Source organism: Peromyscus maniculatus, chromosome X, assembly GCF_049852395.1.
Source record: "Peromyscus maniculatus bairdii isolate BWxNUB_F1_BW_parent chromosome X, HU_Pman_BW_mat_3.1, whole genome shotgun sequence".
Lineage (NCBI taxonomy): Eukaryota > Metazoa > Chordata > Mammalia > Rodentia > Cricetidae > Peromyscus > Peromyscus maniculatus.
Window position 1 is genome coordinate 80,010,792 of NC_134875.1, and position 16,225 is coordinate 80,027,016.

At 37.3% G+C, this 16,225-nt stretch overlaps 1 protein-coding gene and 1 non-coding gene across 18 annotated transcripts in view; one reads left to right on the forward strand and one right to left on the reverse strand.

Annotated features, from left to right (window-relative positions):
- Window positions 1-16,225, forward strand: part of Atrx (ATRX chromatin remodeler) — a 180,666-nt gene that overhangs the window by 136,328 nt on the left and 28,113 nt on the right. For 16 of the 17 annotated variants that reach the window (XM_015986247.3, XM_076562565.1, XM_006992600.4 and 13 more), the window contains 5 exons: window positions 6,459-6,612; window positions 8,472-8,578; window positions 11,713-11,821; window positions 13,259-13,436; window positions 14,461-14,655. In XM_015986247.3, coding sequence (XP_015841733.1) covers window positions 6,459-6,612; window positions 8,472-8,578; window positions 11,713-11,821; window positions 13,259-13,436; window positions 14,461-14,655 — 743 coding nt within the window. Of the gene's footprint in view, window positions 1-4,139; window positions 6,416-6,458; window positions 6,613-8,471; window positions 8,579-11,712; window positions 11,822-13,258; window positions 13,437-14,460; window positions 14,656-16,225 lie in introns of those variants that run through there. The other variant, XM_042269321.2, reaches the window with a different exon arrangement.
- LOC121825977 (U2 spliceosomal RNA) lies at window positions 12,713-12,901 on the reverse strand. The gene has a single exon (XR_006068329.1). It is a non-coding gene; the product is annotated as a U2 spliceosomal RNA (small nuclear RNA).

Sequence of the window (16,225 nt, forward strand, 5' to 3'; positions counted from 1 at the left end):
GTCATGAGATTTAAACTACAAAATTTCCCTCTTTCTTCTTCTCTTTGGCTACTCCATCCATTAAAGCAGCTTTATCAGCATTCATCTTCCAAATAGAATTAAAAGAGTATTTTTATCAAAACAGCAAAAGCTGTGATTATAGAGTTAAAAAAGCATTGAAAAGCTTCTGCTATCTCCTCCTGTGCTCTCTTCTTTCCCCCTTCCTACTTAGAGCTCTGTAGTCTCTTGATGTATCTCTCTTCCTAGAAATAATTGCATTGAACTATTCTTACTGAATTTCTTCTTTCTGTTATGACTAAAAAGAGAAAGAGTTCAGTGCTGTAAATGAGTAACGTGAGGGTCAGAGGAGGGGGGAGGAATTGAGGGGAGGCAGTGGGGGTAGATTTGATGCAGGTGTGAAATTCTCAAGGAATACAAAATTCATTAGTTTTAAAAGATGGCCAACATTTCTTTTATCACCAAGAAGTGCAAGTGGTATGTATAGCTGGATTGCTTCTGGAAATGTCTACCTGCTTCCATCTGTTTCTGGTGTGCTTTCTGAAATATCTTCACTTCTTACAGATGCCCTAATGGGAAGGGCTTGGAAAGCACTGGGCTAAGGTGTAGAAGGCAGTAGTATCCTTGAAAGCAGACAGAAAAGGTTGTGAGTTCCAAAAGACAAGTTTTGACTGCTAGCCCAGGGCTTTTCTTTTTTAATGTTTTTGTGGAAGAAAGGATAAGTTACTTATGTAGATACAGTTTATATTTTGTAGCTTATATATGTACATATTTTATCAGAAGCATTCTCTAGAATAGATGGTAAAATACAATTTTGTTTTTTAGATTTAAATGATCTTTATTTAAGAATATACCATATTCATCTTAGTCCAACTGATTATATAGTCTGTAAAGGAAAAGTTCTATTGGGGCTCAATTCTAGAAGCTGAGGATCCCATGTTTGGGTGTTTCTAGTGTGCTGTTCACCTTGTAGAAAATAAGAGGACAAATGGGCACTCAAGAAAGAAACAAAACACAAGGAATTCTCAAAAGAAGAGACCCCCTCTTTTGTTTGTGGCCTCAAACTCATGATTTTCCTGCCTTAGTCTCCTGAGTTTTATAGTTGTGCACCATTATTCTGGTTTGTTTATCCCCCTTAACAACCTAACCATCTCTTGGGGATCAAAATTTAACTAGAGTTTCAGTAAGGGCAAACCATGTTCCACTCCCCAGCACCATGCTGCTGCTGCTGCTGCTGCTTTCGTTCCCTCCACATATACATTCATTTTCTGGCTCTCTACCCTCTCCCATCCTCCCTCTCTTACTTATGTGTATAGGTGTTTTACCAACATGTTAATGAGTTTTTCCTTTAAAACGTATAGTGTATGGTTACTCCAAATGCAACAGTAGTCCATTTATTTAAATATATGTTTAGAAGGCATCAAGAAGTTCCAAATGAGTGTATTGCTTTTTAATTTACCATATTTTATGCCTTCTAAGATTCTTGTGGGTTTTAGAATGTTTATAAAATAGTAATTAGATTCATTCAGTTGCTGATAATATGCTATGCATCTCTACATAGTACAGAGTTATAACAGAAGTTAAAACTTAATTATGTGGCTGATGAAATTAGAAAAATCAGCATAAATTATTTGTTTACAAGTTTTCGTTTCATACACTCCTAAGGATCTGTTTGTCTTTGAGACACAGTTACTATATAGTAGTCTATGATGGCTTGCCTGGAACTTGAGATAAACCTTCCTGAGCCTCCCTATTGCTGGGATTAGAGACATGGTCTACCATGCCTGGCTAGAATATATATTAGTTGGAATAGCCCATAGGTTTCTGATTATTTATTTTAAAGAAAGGCTCTCATGTATTCCAGGTTGTTGATATATAGCTGAATATGACCTTGAACTTCTGATCTTCTGTTTCTACCTCCAGAGTGCTAGGCTCATGATACCAGGGAAACCAGAGGTTCATGTATGCTAGAAAAGCATTCTACCAGCTAAGATACATCCCCAGCCCCACATTTGATTCTTTCATTATTGTAAGCTGTTATTATATTTAGTAGGATCAGAATTAAAATGGAGGACTAAAGTCATAGCTCAATGGTAGGTCCCATATTTAGTAATCAGGATGCCCTGGGTTTGATGATCCCAGACTGCACACACACACGAGTGGAAGCTGTAGTGTTTGCGTGCAAATTCTAACTTATTCTGCTCTCTGACACTTCCTATGTAGCCTCACATTTTTACTTTCTGCTAGCATTTTTCTGTTCTGATGTTTTCATATTAAATTCTTTTAATGCACCCTGCTCCAGAAGCAATGGCTGTTTGCTAGGTGACTGATTATAAAAATGTGTTTAGTTAACATTTGTTTAATAAGTTATGTTCCAGGGTCCTCAAGGCTGTGTCCAAGCTCATTGATTGACTAGAAGAAATCAGAGGATCCAGGGTATAGCCATATTCAAGACTATAGCTTATTATACCCAAAGTTAAAACACAAAGTCAACAAAGAGAAAAGGCACATGGAGTAAAATTCAAAGGAAACTTCTAAAAATTTCCTTTTAGTCTTAGTTTGGGTTTCAGTTGCTGTGAAGAGATACCATGACCTCAGCAACTCTTACAAAGAAAACATTTAGTTGGTATGGCTTGCTTAGTTTCAGAGGTTCCGTCCATTATCATCATGACAGGGAGCATCCATTATCATCATGACAGGGAGCATGGCGGTGTGCTGGCAGACAAGGTGCAGCTCAGAGTCCGACATCTTGTAGGCAACAGGAAGTTGACTGACAGTCACACTAAGTGAAGCTTAGGCAAGAGAGACCTCACAGCCTGCCTCCACAGTAACACACTTCCTCCAACAAGGTCACACCTCCTAATAGTGCCACCCCCTTTGGGGGCCATTTTCTTTCAAACCAGCATACTCCTCTTGGAATCTTCTAGAATGCACTTCTCTAGCATTCAATTACCACATGTACAAAATGTTGTTTACTGGAGAAGCTCATTAGAGATTCCTTGCCCGAGTTTTATTGTGGGCTGGTTACTATGTGCCTGGCTCATTCCAAATTCTGGACTCCCACAGAGTGTTCAGAATAAGCCACATTTTTTTTTCCAAATTGCCTGTGTGTCGTGAGTTGTGGTTACCAAGCAATGTTTTAATGTCAGTGAAGAGGACTGTTTACCATTCATGTTCCCATATAAGCAAGGACCAATAGTTTCAGGGAAAGCTTTCTGAGATGAAAAGTATAGTAAGGTGTGAATAGAATTTCACCAAGAGAGGAGGAGAATATCCTATAAAATATTTCAGAGGCAAGAGGGATAGTATATACCTGTAATCCCAGCACTTAGGATAATAAGGTCAGAGAATCATATGTTTTACTCTTGTCTTGGCTATGTAGTGAGTTTGAGGCCAGGCTAGGCTACAGAATAAGACCTTGTCTCAAACAAACAAAAGACATTCAGGGAAAGATGGGGGTCTTACAAGTATGTGACATGCCTACATAATAGTTTATTGTGGTTTTAATGCAAATGCATAATGAGTTTTATAAAGGTAATGGAACCACCAGGGACCAGATGCAAAGAGGCCCTTGTTAAACCTCAAAAACAAGTTCAAGAACGTGTAGACTAGAAGCCCTAGCAGTATCCTAGTCTCGAGACTAGGAGCTTTGGGGTTTTTGCTGCTATTGTTGTTGATCTTTTTTCCTACTTAGGGATAGAATACAAGGCTTTTAGCCTTCTATACTGTGTTGGTCTTAGATTACTCTCTCAAAGCCGACTCCCTAAGGGTACAGATTTGCTATCAAGTGTTATACTCTCCTCCCCCACCCCTGCCCCACAAACAAAACCCTGCCAGTAAATATGAGAATTTATGGGAAGTTTGTATGTTTCAGCTTTGACTTTTGGTTGATAAAATTGTTTTATTAAGTTCACAACATGGGCCTGAAAGCCAGGTATGGTGGTACATGCCTGTAATCCCAGCTTTGGCTACATAGTAAACTCAAGGCAAGTTTGGGGTACATGAAACCCTGTCTAGAAACAAAACAAAATGAAACAAAGAAGTAATTCTGTGTTAGTGATCCTTTGGGGGTAACCTACAATAGCAAGTATAGAATTTAGTCTGCAGAAATGTGCCTTCACCTCAGACATACATGTTCACAGATTACAGCTACAATGAAGATGAAGTGGTAGTGAAAAATTAGACCTCTTCTACAATGAACAGTCGTGGATACAGAGACTCGTGACTACCTTAGATGCAGAAAAGAAGTCATGAATGCATGGCATAAGAGGGACCTGGACCGATGTAAGAGTTGGAAGCTAAAGAGAGCGGCAATGAAACACTATTAACTAGACTATTGCTATTGTAACCATGAACTCATATGAACTGTAGTAACCTGTGTTCAGCCCACACCAGATCAGCCCTATCAACATTCAATCAGTGAAATAGGACAGGGATCACGGGGTCACCCTTATCTCTGAACTATTGGCAGTCAGTTAAGATTCTGAGAAGGGGGAAGTGACTGTCTTAATTGTATATGCGCCCCCCCTTTCCCACCACCTTTGAATTGATAGCTCCAAACCCACATTTACACAAATGGCTCTGGATAATCTTGTGGGTCACAGAAGAAAATAAACACACAAATGTATGAGAGATTTTAAGGGAGGTTACAAGGTGGCCAGAACTGGTAGGAAGTTAGAAGTGAAGAGTCAGTATTCAAAGTGTACATATGTGGAATTGATAAAAGCAAATAGAAATAATTTAAAAAAAATGGTTGGCAAGATGGTTCAATAGGCATATGTTACACAAGCCCACAGATTTGAGTTTGATTCTGGAAACCCACATAAATGTGGAAGGAGAGAGTGGACTTTACGCAGTTGGCCTCTGACCTCCACATATGTGCCCTCCCTCCCATACATAATAATAATAAATACAATTTTGAAACTTCCAAAAGAAAATTAAGTATAGAATACTAGAAATATTAACCTCAGGAAAATTTAGTGACAAAAATTACTAATGAGCAGTCTGAGGAAAGTTAGCTCACAAAACAAACCACATGGTCAGAGTCTCAAGAAAATAAGATTATGTAAATATTGGATAAAGACTATAAAATAGATATGTTGAACTGTTGTAGAAATCATCCTGTAACTTTGTGTTATAAAATTTAAAACTTAGATAAAATGTAGGGTACATTTTATAACAACAAGAAAATACAGCAACAAGCATTGAACATTCCTTTTGATGATTCATAGAGAAACATTTTATCTTACAAACAGAAACTTAATAACTGATGACATAATCATGTTGTTTACATACTACATGACAGTTAGCATGACTGAATAAAAAAGCTAAATGGCAAACGTAAATAATCACATTTTGAGTGAAAAACCACACTGAACAATAATTTGCAGAATGAGCTGGGCAGTGGTGTCGCACGCCTTTAATCCCAGCAGTCAGGAGGCAGAGCCAGGTGAATCTCTGTGAGTTCAAGGCCAGTCTGGTCTACAGAGTGAGTTCCAGGAAAGGCTCCAAAGCTACACAGAGAAACCCTGTCTCGAACCCCTCCCCCCAAAAAAGTTACAGAATGATATAAGCAATATGGTACTATTTGAGCATGGCTTAAAATGCCAAGATGATGCACAGTTTAGGGGTACACTTGCAGTAAAATAGATGACAAATATAGAAAGTAGGGGTTTAGTTAGGTCTTAGGAAAAGTGGAAATAAATTAGACTTCATCTGTATCATGTAGAGTTACAACACTGATGAAGATGAGATATGAAAGCACAGCTGTCCATTAAATTCTGTGTTTTTTATAACATTAAAATTTACAATACTTTTTAGTGCAGCAAAATTGAAAGTTTAGAAGCCTGTTAACCTTATATTTTTTATTTTGATTCAAATTATGTTTAAATTATCTAATAGATTATTTCCTGTACTTTCTTCTTGTTTCTTTTATGTGTCAAATATTTTTTAAACAAAGAACAAAACAAAACTAAGAACAAAATGGTTCAGTGTGATTGGGCGAGTTTTCAGGTTAGTCTTTGGGGTTAGTAGCCCAGGGAAGAGTTTTTCTTCCTTGATATTTCTCTTTCTCTTTCTCTCCCCCCCCCCACCCCGTGTCTCTTAGAGTGAATTTTCAGGGTTTTCTTTTTTTATAGTCTGTGGGGTTTCCCCCTCTTGCGGTCTCTCTCTGAGCTCCTCAGCCCTGCTTGTAGCATCTGTTTTCTTGCCTTCTGTCAGAATCCATCTTTTGCTTGCTATCACCTTGCATTTCTCTCAACCTTCATCTCTCTCCATTCTATGCCTTTCCCTCAGTGTAGAGCTTTTTCTCCTGTGATGGCATTTGTGTTCATCTGCCTGTCCCTGTCCTAAATATTCATCAGTCCGTTACCTTTCTTACTCTGGCTTGTTTTGCTTCTTTTGGTCTTATTCAGTTTTTGTTTTATTAATATACTTACTTATGTTCTATTTATTTTATTTAGGTAAAACTACTTCCACTTCTAACCCAAGTAGCCCAGCTCCAGATTGGTACAAAGATTTTGTTACAGATGCTGATGCTGAGGTTTTAGAGCATTCTGGGAAAATGGTACTTCTTTTTGAAATTCTTCGAATGGCAGAAGAAATTGGGGATAAAGTGTAAGCTTTTTCATATATCTATTATATTAATGAACTTTTTGGTACCCTTGCAATTGTTTATAAAGTTTATTTAAGCAATTCTGTTTTTTTTTCTTCATATAAAGTTGTGATTTCTCTGACTATTACAGTGCCATGCCAGTACAAACACTTACCTTCCTTATAAGTGGCTGTTTCTGAGTTCATAATCAAGTTTTTTCTTCAGTGCTTCAGGGTTTTACTGTATGGTTTAGGGTAGTCTTAAACTAATTAGTCTTTCGCCTTAGCCTCCTAGGTACTGAGATTAATTGGTAAAAATAATGTTTTGGTTTAAAAACAATAGGAATTGGTAGATTCCTATTGTCAATAACTGATGACATGATCCTGTAATAGGCAATAAATAATCAAAGAGTGACTACTAGATCTGCAACTTAAATGACTGGGAGGGCTAAAGAGTAAACAAGTGCGTTAGGAGAAATAAAGAGTTTTCTTTGGGCCATGCTAAGTTTGAATAACTTGTTATTCATGAAAGATGAAAAGTAAGAAGTAGATATTTGAGTTTAGAGCTCGTACAAGCGGAGAAGTGATTCTTACTACAGATTGTTTTGTTGTTGTTTGCTTTTCTGTTATCAACTTCTGTGGTTTAAAATTAATGTGAGAGCTTAGGGGTGTCTGTAGCTTAGTGGCAGAGTTCTTGCCTAGTGTGTAGAAGACTACTTAGTTTGACCCTTAGCACCTTCAATTTTTTTATTTGGATATCATCTGTCTTAGTCACTTTTTCATTGTTGTAACAAAATAACTGATAGAAACAACTTAAAGGAGGAAAGTTTGCTTTGGCTCATGGTTTCAGATGGATTTTTAGTCCATTCATCATAAAGGGATAAGCCTGGCAAAGACAGTGTGAAACGGCCATTGTTCACAGGTACCAGGAAGTAGATAAAGCTGATCTATCCCCAGTGATCTGTTTTTGTGAGTATTGCTTTTAAAAGTTTCTAATTACATGTGTGTGTGTTGCCTGTGCCATGGCACGTGTGAGGAAGTCACAAGAAAAATTTGGGAGTTGGTTCTTGCCTTCCATCACGTGGGACCCCAGGGATTGAACTCAATTTGTCCAGCCTGATGGCAAGCAATTTTACCCACTGAGCCATCTTGCCAGTCTTGTATTGGTCTTTGCATTTTCATATGAAATGCTAATAAAACTAGGTGAAACCAAATAAATGGCTTATGTAGGTATGAGCATTTTTATTAATCAGAGATCAAATTTTCTTTGTTATTTGCAACTAGGAAACAGATATTAGTATATTGACATTTGTTCCTAATGACTCTTAACTTGTTTGCATGGTACTTAGCTCAGTGATTCCTAGACTAGTCTTACTTGCTAATCGATTCCGGCTGACCTCTTGTCCAGCAGAATTGTCCAAATTCTATATTAATAGCAAATAACATTTCTAGGAACTTAAATTCTTGTTTATAGGAACCATCAAGAACTTAGTTTTAGTTCAGAATTAATTGCTTCAGTGAAGTGTTTGATTCTGGGGAAGACAACTGAGACAACCGAACTCTTGCTATGTCTGTGTCTAGGTAGGCTCTGTTCCATTGATATTCTGCCCATTGATAATTCTCCTACCCATTGATATTCTCCCGCCCTTCAGTGATTTAGAGCTGAGTTACCTTTTTGGTTGTTTTTTTTTTGTTTGTTTGTCCTGTGCCTAACATTCATACAAATCTTACAATCATCTTTTTAATTTCTTTGAAGTATATCTTGTTGAGGATTTTGGATTTTAATTACAAAATTTTGTGTTAAATTCATGGTTAATTAAGAAAAATAATTACTGGATTGATCTTCTACTCCATGAACACTAATCTTGTTTTTTTTTTTTAAGTCTTGTTTTTAGCCAGTCACTCATATCTCTGGACTTGATTGAAGATTTTCTTGAATTGGCTAGTAGGGAGAAAACAGAAGACAAAGATAAACCTCTCATTTATAAAGGTGAGTTATATGCAAGTGTACGTTATTATAAATTTTAAAACAGTCACTTGAGCATATATAAACATTTTAAGGATAAAGGAAACCAAACTATCCAATGTCTCACAACTCTGACATCCCAAATTAGCCTGTATTTTCTCTTTGTCTTTATTCACAGACAGCTGGTCAGTCTTTATCTCTCATCTCTGCTTCTCCCCCTTTCACCCCTTATTTTAAAACAGGGTCTTGATGTTTAGCTAGGCTGGCTCCAAACTCATGACCTTCTTGCCTCACCTTAGTGTATGATGGGATTACAGCATTGGTTATTATGCTTGCTTGCTTTGTTTTGTTTGTTTAAATCTTTCTTGTGTGTATTGGAGGTTTGCAACATGACATTATGGGATACAAATAGTAAAATGACTATTACAGTGAGTTATATTAATGTATCTCCTTCTATTGTTATTCTTTTGTGATAAGATTTGCCAAAATCCATTTAACGAAAATCTGTAACATAGTAATTAATACATAGTCTTTCATTACTGGCTTCTTTTACTTGTGAACTAATTTCAGTGTTAATCTGTTTGTGGTAGGCGTTATTTGGTTGTACTTTGTTTATGGTCTAATATCTAACCGTCTGAAAAGTCATTCATTGACAGTGGGTGTGTTCTCACCTTTGGGCTGTTGTAAAATGGTGATGTTTGGACTAGAAGCCAGGCTGCTGAGGAGTTCTGTAGGGCAATTCTCTGTTAAACTCAATTGAAGAGTCTGGAGATACAGCTCAGTGATAAGAGCATGGAACTTAGATGTACAAAGCCCTAAGTTTCAGCTCCAGGATCACAAGAAACAAAAATCAGCCTATTTGGTACCAACACATAGTAGGGAGGCAGACCTTGGAGGCTGAGCTGTGGGCTTAGGCTGTGGGTTGCTTTCCACGTTTGTCTCTGTAGCCTTTCTGTTTTTCTGTGCTTTTCAGCCGTCCTATCTACTTTTTCATGGTTCCTGGTGCTTTTCCTCTCTTCTCTCTTCAGAATAAAGTCCTTGGTTACTCTGATTCTTTTTTCGGTTTTCTGACAGGGTTTCTCTGTGTAGCAGCTCTGGCTGTTATGGAACTCACTCTGTAGCCCAGGCTAGCCTTGAGTTCACAGAGATCCGCCTGCCTCTGCCTCCCAAGTGCTGGGTTTAAAGGCGTGCACCACCACCACCCAGCAGTTACTCTGATTCTTATATTTCAGAGACAGCTTGTAAATCACCACTTTTTACTCAGAGTCCCTGACTGGGTTTGGCGGGTTTCTTGGTTTGGTTTGGTTGGCTTTTGCTTTAGCCTCCCAGATGATAATATGTACCACCATACTTGGCTAATTTATATTTTTCTGACTACTAGTAAAGTTGAACTGTTTTTTTTTTAAACATGCTTATCAGTTTATTTCCTTTTTTTTTGCTGTGGGGTTCGAGACAGGGTTTCTCTGTGTAACCCTGACTGTCCTGGAACTTGCTCTGTAGTCCAGGCTGGCCTCACATTCACAGAGATCCACCTGCCTCTGCCTCTGCCTCTGCCTCCTAAATGCTGGGATTAAAAGTGTGTGCCACCACTGCCTGGCTCAGTTTATTTCTAATTTTATAAGTTGTCTTTGGCAAGCGTTGGCTCTAACTACCAGTGACTATTATTACTACTGCTAGGATTGGCACTGTGTATTGGGTACTTTAGATTTAAGGAACACCACAGTAAATCATGATATAGACCTTGATCAAACACATTATACCCCTTATTTCAAAATACAAATTGTTCGGAAATCTACAGTTTTTTAAGTAGCGGAATTTGGAACACTGTGGATTTTAATTTAGATTATCAAATTCAGATTTGGAATTACTATCTAGCAGTATGCCAAAAAATCACAGAACTCCAGAATCTTGAGAGTTTTAGGTACTGACCAGTTTGGCAAAGTTCCAGGCCAGTGAAGGCAGAGGACATCTTCGGTGGTCATTTCTCAGGTATTTTCTACCTTTTGTTTGAGCAAGGTACTGGGATTACAGGCATGAACCACCATAGCCAGTGCGGTGAATTTATTTATGATGTTCTTAATTATCCCTTGTTTAAGAAAGGACTATCTTTCTGTTGAATGTAGTGACTGAGTACTGGAGTTTTGGCAGCAGGAAGGCAGAAACAAGAAGGATCGTGTGTTCGGTTGGCAGCCTTGGCTTTGGAATGAAACCCTGTCTTCAATACAACACTGAGAAGGGGAAGGATATATTCTGTACAAAAAGCATAGATAGAACTCGTTTCTGTTTTCTTTCCTGAGGATGGATCCTCAGGGCTTTGTACATGCTAGAAAAGAGTGTGCCGCCGAGCTACTCTACAGTAATATAACCCACCTTCTTGTTTTGTTTGTGTGTGCATATGTGTGCCTGTGCACATGTCTCTCTGAGTCCCTGGAGGCCAGAGGTCACCTCAGGTATCTTCCTCAGTCAGTCTTTATCTTCTTTTTTGAAGCAAGGTCTCTCACTGAATTGAACTCCCAGTTCCAGCCAGGCTGACTGGCTAGTGAGTCCCTGGCATCAGGTGCCCACCACTATGCTCACCTTTTGCCTTGGTGCTGGGGATCAGAACTCAGATGCTCATATTTGTACAGCAGGCACTGAGCTGTTAACCTAGTTTGTTTCTGTTCCTAAATACAAAGTTTCAAATGCACTCAGTATCTGAGCCTGGCCTTGAGTTCTGATCCTCCTGCCTCTCCCTCCCAAGTGGTGCTGGAATTGTGTGCATATAACCTGTACCACATCTGCTTTTATTTCTTACTGAGGATCCAGGGCTTCATGCACTCCGCCAACTTAGCTACATCTTTAACCCTGATTTTGAGTTTTGACGATTGATGTCTAGTTATGGAGTACTAGGCTGACATTCTCCATCAGCCCTCCTAGATCTGGGATTATAGGCATGTAGTTGGGCATGTGAGTGGAGGTCAGAGAACAATTTGAGGTCAGCTTTCTTCTTCTACTTGGTGGGTCCTGGGGATCAAATTCAGGTCAAGCTTTGTGGCAAGAACCTCTAGTCATTCAGCCATCTTGCTTTCAAGTGGTACTCAAGGAAGAAAGTCTACATTAGCAATATTAGCAGAGTAACACATCAAGTTCCTCTTTGAGTTTTCTTACTACATTTTCAGGTGAAGGGAAGTGGCTCCGAAATATTGACTATTACCGTTTGGATGGTTCTACGACTGCACAGTCAAGGAAGAAGTGGGCTGAAGAATTTAATGACGAAACCAATGTGAGGTATGAAGCTTCTTCTGTATGTACAGATATTTTTAATTCAGCTTCAGTCAAATTAGATTTTTAATAGAGCCTTTCATTTTTAATAAATGATGCAATTGAGACCCAAACCAGGTCAATCACAACCTTTACCCCAAAATTTGCTCATGGAATCCTATAGATTGAAGCCATATGAATCTCACTTCTTTCCCTTACTAAAATGTATTTGGGCCAGACATGGTAGCACATGCTTTAATTCCAGCATTAGGGAGGCAGAAACAGGTGGATCTTTGTAAGTTCAGTGCCAGCCTGGTCTACATAGCAAATTGCAGGCCAGCCAGGGCAACATTGTAAGATTCTATCTCAAAAATATATTTGTGATTTATGTTTATTTCCTTTTTATTTTTGAATTCTAGGTCTTCGTAGGGATATAGACAATTTGTATAGTATTGCCTTTTCAGGAACATTTAAATTGTTCCCAGGTTTTAGAATTAAAGATATTATGAATGTCCCTATACAAGTTTTTGTCATCAGTGGTATTTCCCTAGGTGTGATGCAGTCTGAAGAACGTAATTGCTGATTGTATGATAATTTTTTGTGGTTTTTCTGAGACAGCGTTTCTCTGTGTAACAGCCTTGGCTCTCCTGGAATTCTCTTTGTAGGCCAGGCTAGCCTCCAACTCAGAGTTCTGCTTGCCTCTGCCTTCTCAGTGCTGGGATTAAAGGCATGCACCACCACCCCCGGCTAATTTTATGTTTATCTATCTATGAGATTGTCAGTTTTCCACAGTGATTCTATGGTTTGTATTCATTTCAGCAATGTAAGACACTTTGAGCTATACATTCTTCTCACGACTTAGTATTGTCATGTTTTTATAAAATCTAGTTTGTTTATCCATTCATTCAAGTTCTCCAAAGATGGTGCACTGTTCGTGGAGGAACTGCGATACCAGGTTGATGGCATGGAGTGGACAGAAACTGCTTCTATTCTATCTCTTAGCTCCAAAAATCCATGTAACATACTCTCCTTGGATAGAACATACATCGTATATTAAACTGATAACAGACACTACACTTGATTTTAGCCAAAAGGCTGAGAAACAATCTTCATGTGATTTTTAATTTGCTTTTCTCCAATCATAAATGATGCAGAACAAATTCTAATATGTATATTGATAATTTTTTATTTAAAACAATTTTAAACATACTATATTTTGATCATATTCTATCCCCTCCCCCAGCTCTTCTTAATCTCTAAGTCATCTTTTATTACAAATTATTGGATGTTTTAATATTAATAATATAATTTAATATTAATATAATTATAGTTACAATTTTTCTTTGTTCTGGGGAGCTGATTTATCTTATTTAAACCACTGTAGATAAAGTATACTATGTGTGTGTGCTTTTGTAATATTAAAGTCATTATAATTAAGCATTTATTTTATGTTTTCATTTTTAGAGGGCGGTTGTTTATCATTTCCACCAAAGCAGGATCTCTTGGAATTAACCTGGTAGCTGCTAATAGAGTAATTATATTTGATGCTTCCTGGAATCCATCTTATGACATCCAGAGTATATTCAGAGTTTATCGCTTTGGACAAACTAAGCCTGTTTATGTATATAGGTTCTTAGCTCAGGTAGGTTTGTCATTTGCATGTTTTCATACTAAAAAGTTGAAGTTAATAATATTCTAGAGGTACAGAACATGGACAGATGAAACTGATATTACTTTAGATATGCACGACATAGATCTCTTAGAAAGAGGCAGAGTTGAAAGTATTCTGTAAATAAAGCCAGGTGTCAAGTTAGCCTGAGACACAAGCCAGACATGGTGGTACACAGCTGTGATCCCAGCATATAGGACATGTAGGCAGGAGGGTGGCAGTTTCAGTGATAGTCTTGGTTACATAGTGAGACCCCTGTTTAAAAACAAAATCATCAGCACCCTCTCAGAATTCAGATTTAAGAAAATTCAACAAAATTGAAGAAATAAGTGCATTTCAAGGTCATTGATGTTTGTAGGGTCAAGTTGCCCTTTTAACTGGCACATGTAAGTGGGACATATACTGTCCACCTGCACCTAAATCTGGGCTTTTGTCAATTACAGCCTGGGGGGCAGATCTTTACTTGATCTTCCTTAGTGTGGCTTGCGAGTGTAAATTCTTTCCTGTTACTTAAAATGTACGACTACTTTATATTTTAGTTTATAAGTAATGAATAGTATATGTCAATATACTAGCTTATACTGAATTAAAGCTACGTTTGAACTAAAGGGAGTTTTGGCTATTGTTAGCTTATTATATATTACACTAAAATTCTGCTTTCTTTCATTTCATGTGCCTTTTTTTTCTGTTCATCCTGATATCTGCTTGTTCTTTGACGTTCACCAAGCATAGAACTATCTCAAGGTGGCACACAGATCCAGTTTGCTCAGATAATTTAGAATAAGTCTTCATAGTCTAGTTTTCTTAATTTGATGACAAATTTAGATGGTAAGTTTTCTTGAGTAGAATGGAGCAACACTGTTAGTGATTCTTTGTCACAACATATGACCTTGAAATTTTAGCATTTCATATTAACCAGTAACTAGATTTATACGTACTTCATGTTGACCAAATTTTCCTTATCTGTGTATTGTTCCTTTTTTTTTTCTTAACAAAGGGAACCATGGAAGATAAGATTTATGATCGACAGGTAACAAAGCAGTCACTATCTTTCCGAGTTGTTGATCAACAGCAGGTTGAACGTCATTTTACCATGAATGAGCTTACTGAACTTTATACTTTTGAGCCAGACTTACTAGATGATCCTAATTCAGAAAAGAAGAAGAAAAGGGATACTCCCATGCTGCCAAAGGTATGTGTATTCAGATTATTCGGTTAACTGACAAAGCACATGTCAACAGGGACCAAGGAAATGATACTACTACAGTGAAAGTACGAGTTCTGATTAAGGCTGTGTGTACTTCACAGATGTTCAGAGTCTACATTTATATTTAATAAACTTTGTGTGGTTATGAATGAAGGGATGCTTGATTGCTTCTCCATATAACACCCCAAAGAAGATAGTGTCTCTGAAAAGCATGCTTTATGCCAAATAACATTTCCCCCACCTAGAAAGAAATCTGAACGGAAATCCTTAGGATTGTATTTTCCTAAGCTTCAAATTGAGGGCCTGTATATTTGACTAATTGTACTAGTAAGTTAGCTGTCTGTTCTTTACCCTTCTTCCCTGTCATGGAGCAATTCGAATCAGCAAATAGGTGTATGAAAAATTGCCCGTCATTACTAGTCATTAGGGAACAGTAAATCAAAAGTATAATGAGATACTGCATCATACCTGTTAGGGTGGCCATTAATCAAAGGAATAAAAAGTAGTCAGTATTGGTGAGGATGTGGATAAAGGGAACCCTGTGCACTTTTTATAATAGTGTAAATTAGTGCAGCCACAACTAAACAGTATGGAGGGTCTTTCAAAAAATAAATACAGCTCCCATATATTCCAACAATGTCATATGTGTGTGTATATATATATATATATATATATATATATATATATATATATATATATATATATATATATATATATATATAAATTCAAGTTTGGATATTGAGCTATCTGAAATCCCATGTTTGTGATGATTGCAGCATTAGTCACAGTAGCTAAGACATGAAAGGAATCTAAATGTTTTATCAGCAGATTAATGGGTAAAAATCTGCTATCAAATATTATCCAACCTTGAAAAACAGTAACAGGGAATCCTATTTACAACAGTATAAAAGGCATTATGCAAAGTAAAATAAGCCAGACATAAGATGATCCCCCTTATCTGAGGATTCTAAAATATTCTGTTACATAGACTCGAAGAGAAGTAAGTGGTGATTGCTAGAGTCTGAGGGATGGGTGAAATCGGGAGGTCTTGGTCAAAGGACACGAAGCTTCAGTTAGGCAAGATAAATTAATTCTGCAGATGTATTATACATCATACTATCTACTGTTAAAATACTGAGTATTACGTTAAACCTTTGCCGACAGGGTAGATCTTAAATGATCTCATCACCAAAAGATAATAATAGAGTGGGATAAAGCTTTTAGAAGTGATGGGTATGGTTATGACATTGATTCTAGTGATAGTTTTCTTTCATGGGTAACTGTCCATGTCTGCAAACTCCCTGAGTTAAATACATTAGCTATGCACAGCTTTTTGTTAGCCTAAAGAAATTATGGAGATGTAGATATATATTGCTAAGAATTTTGACATAGTCTGTATAGTACTTAAAAGTTTTTAAGTATTCACGTATTATGTCAGTTGGTTAGTAAAAGAAATTTTTTCAGTTGTCAGTAATGTATTGAATTATTATAATTCACATTTCTTCACTATGCATGTATACTATCTGTGCCCTATCACATGCCTATAAAGACAGGA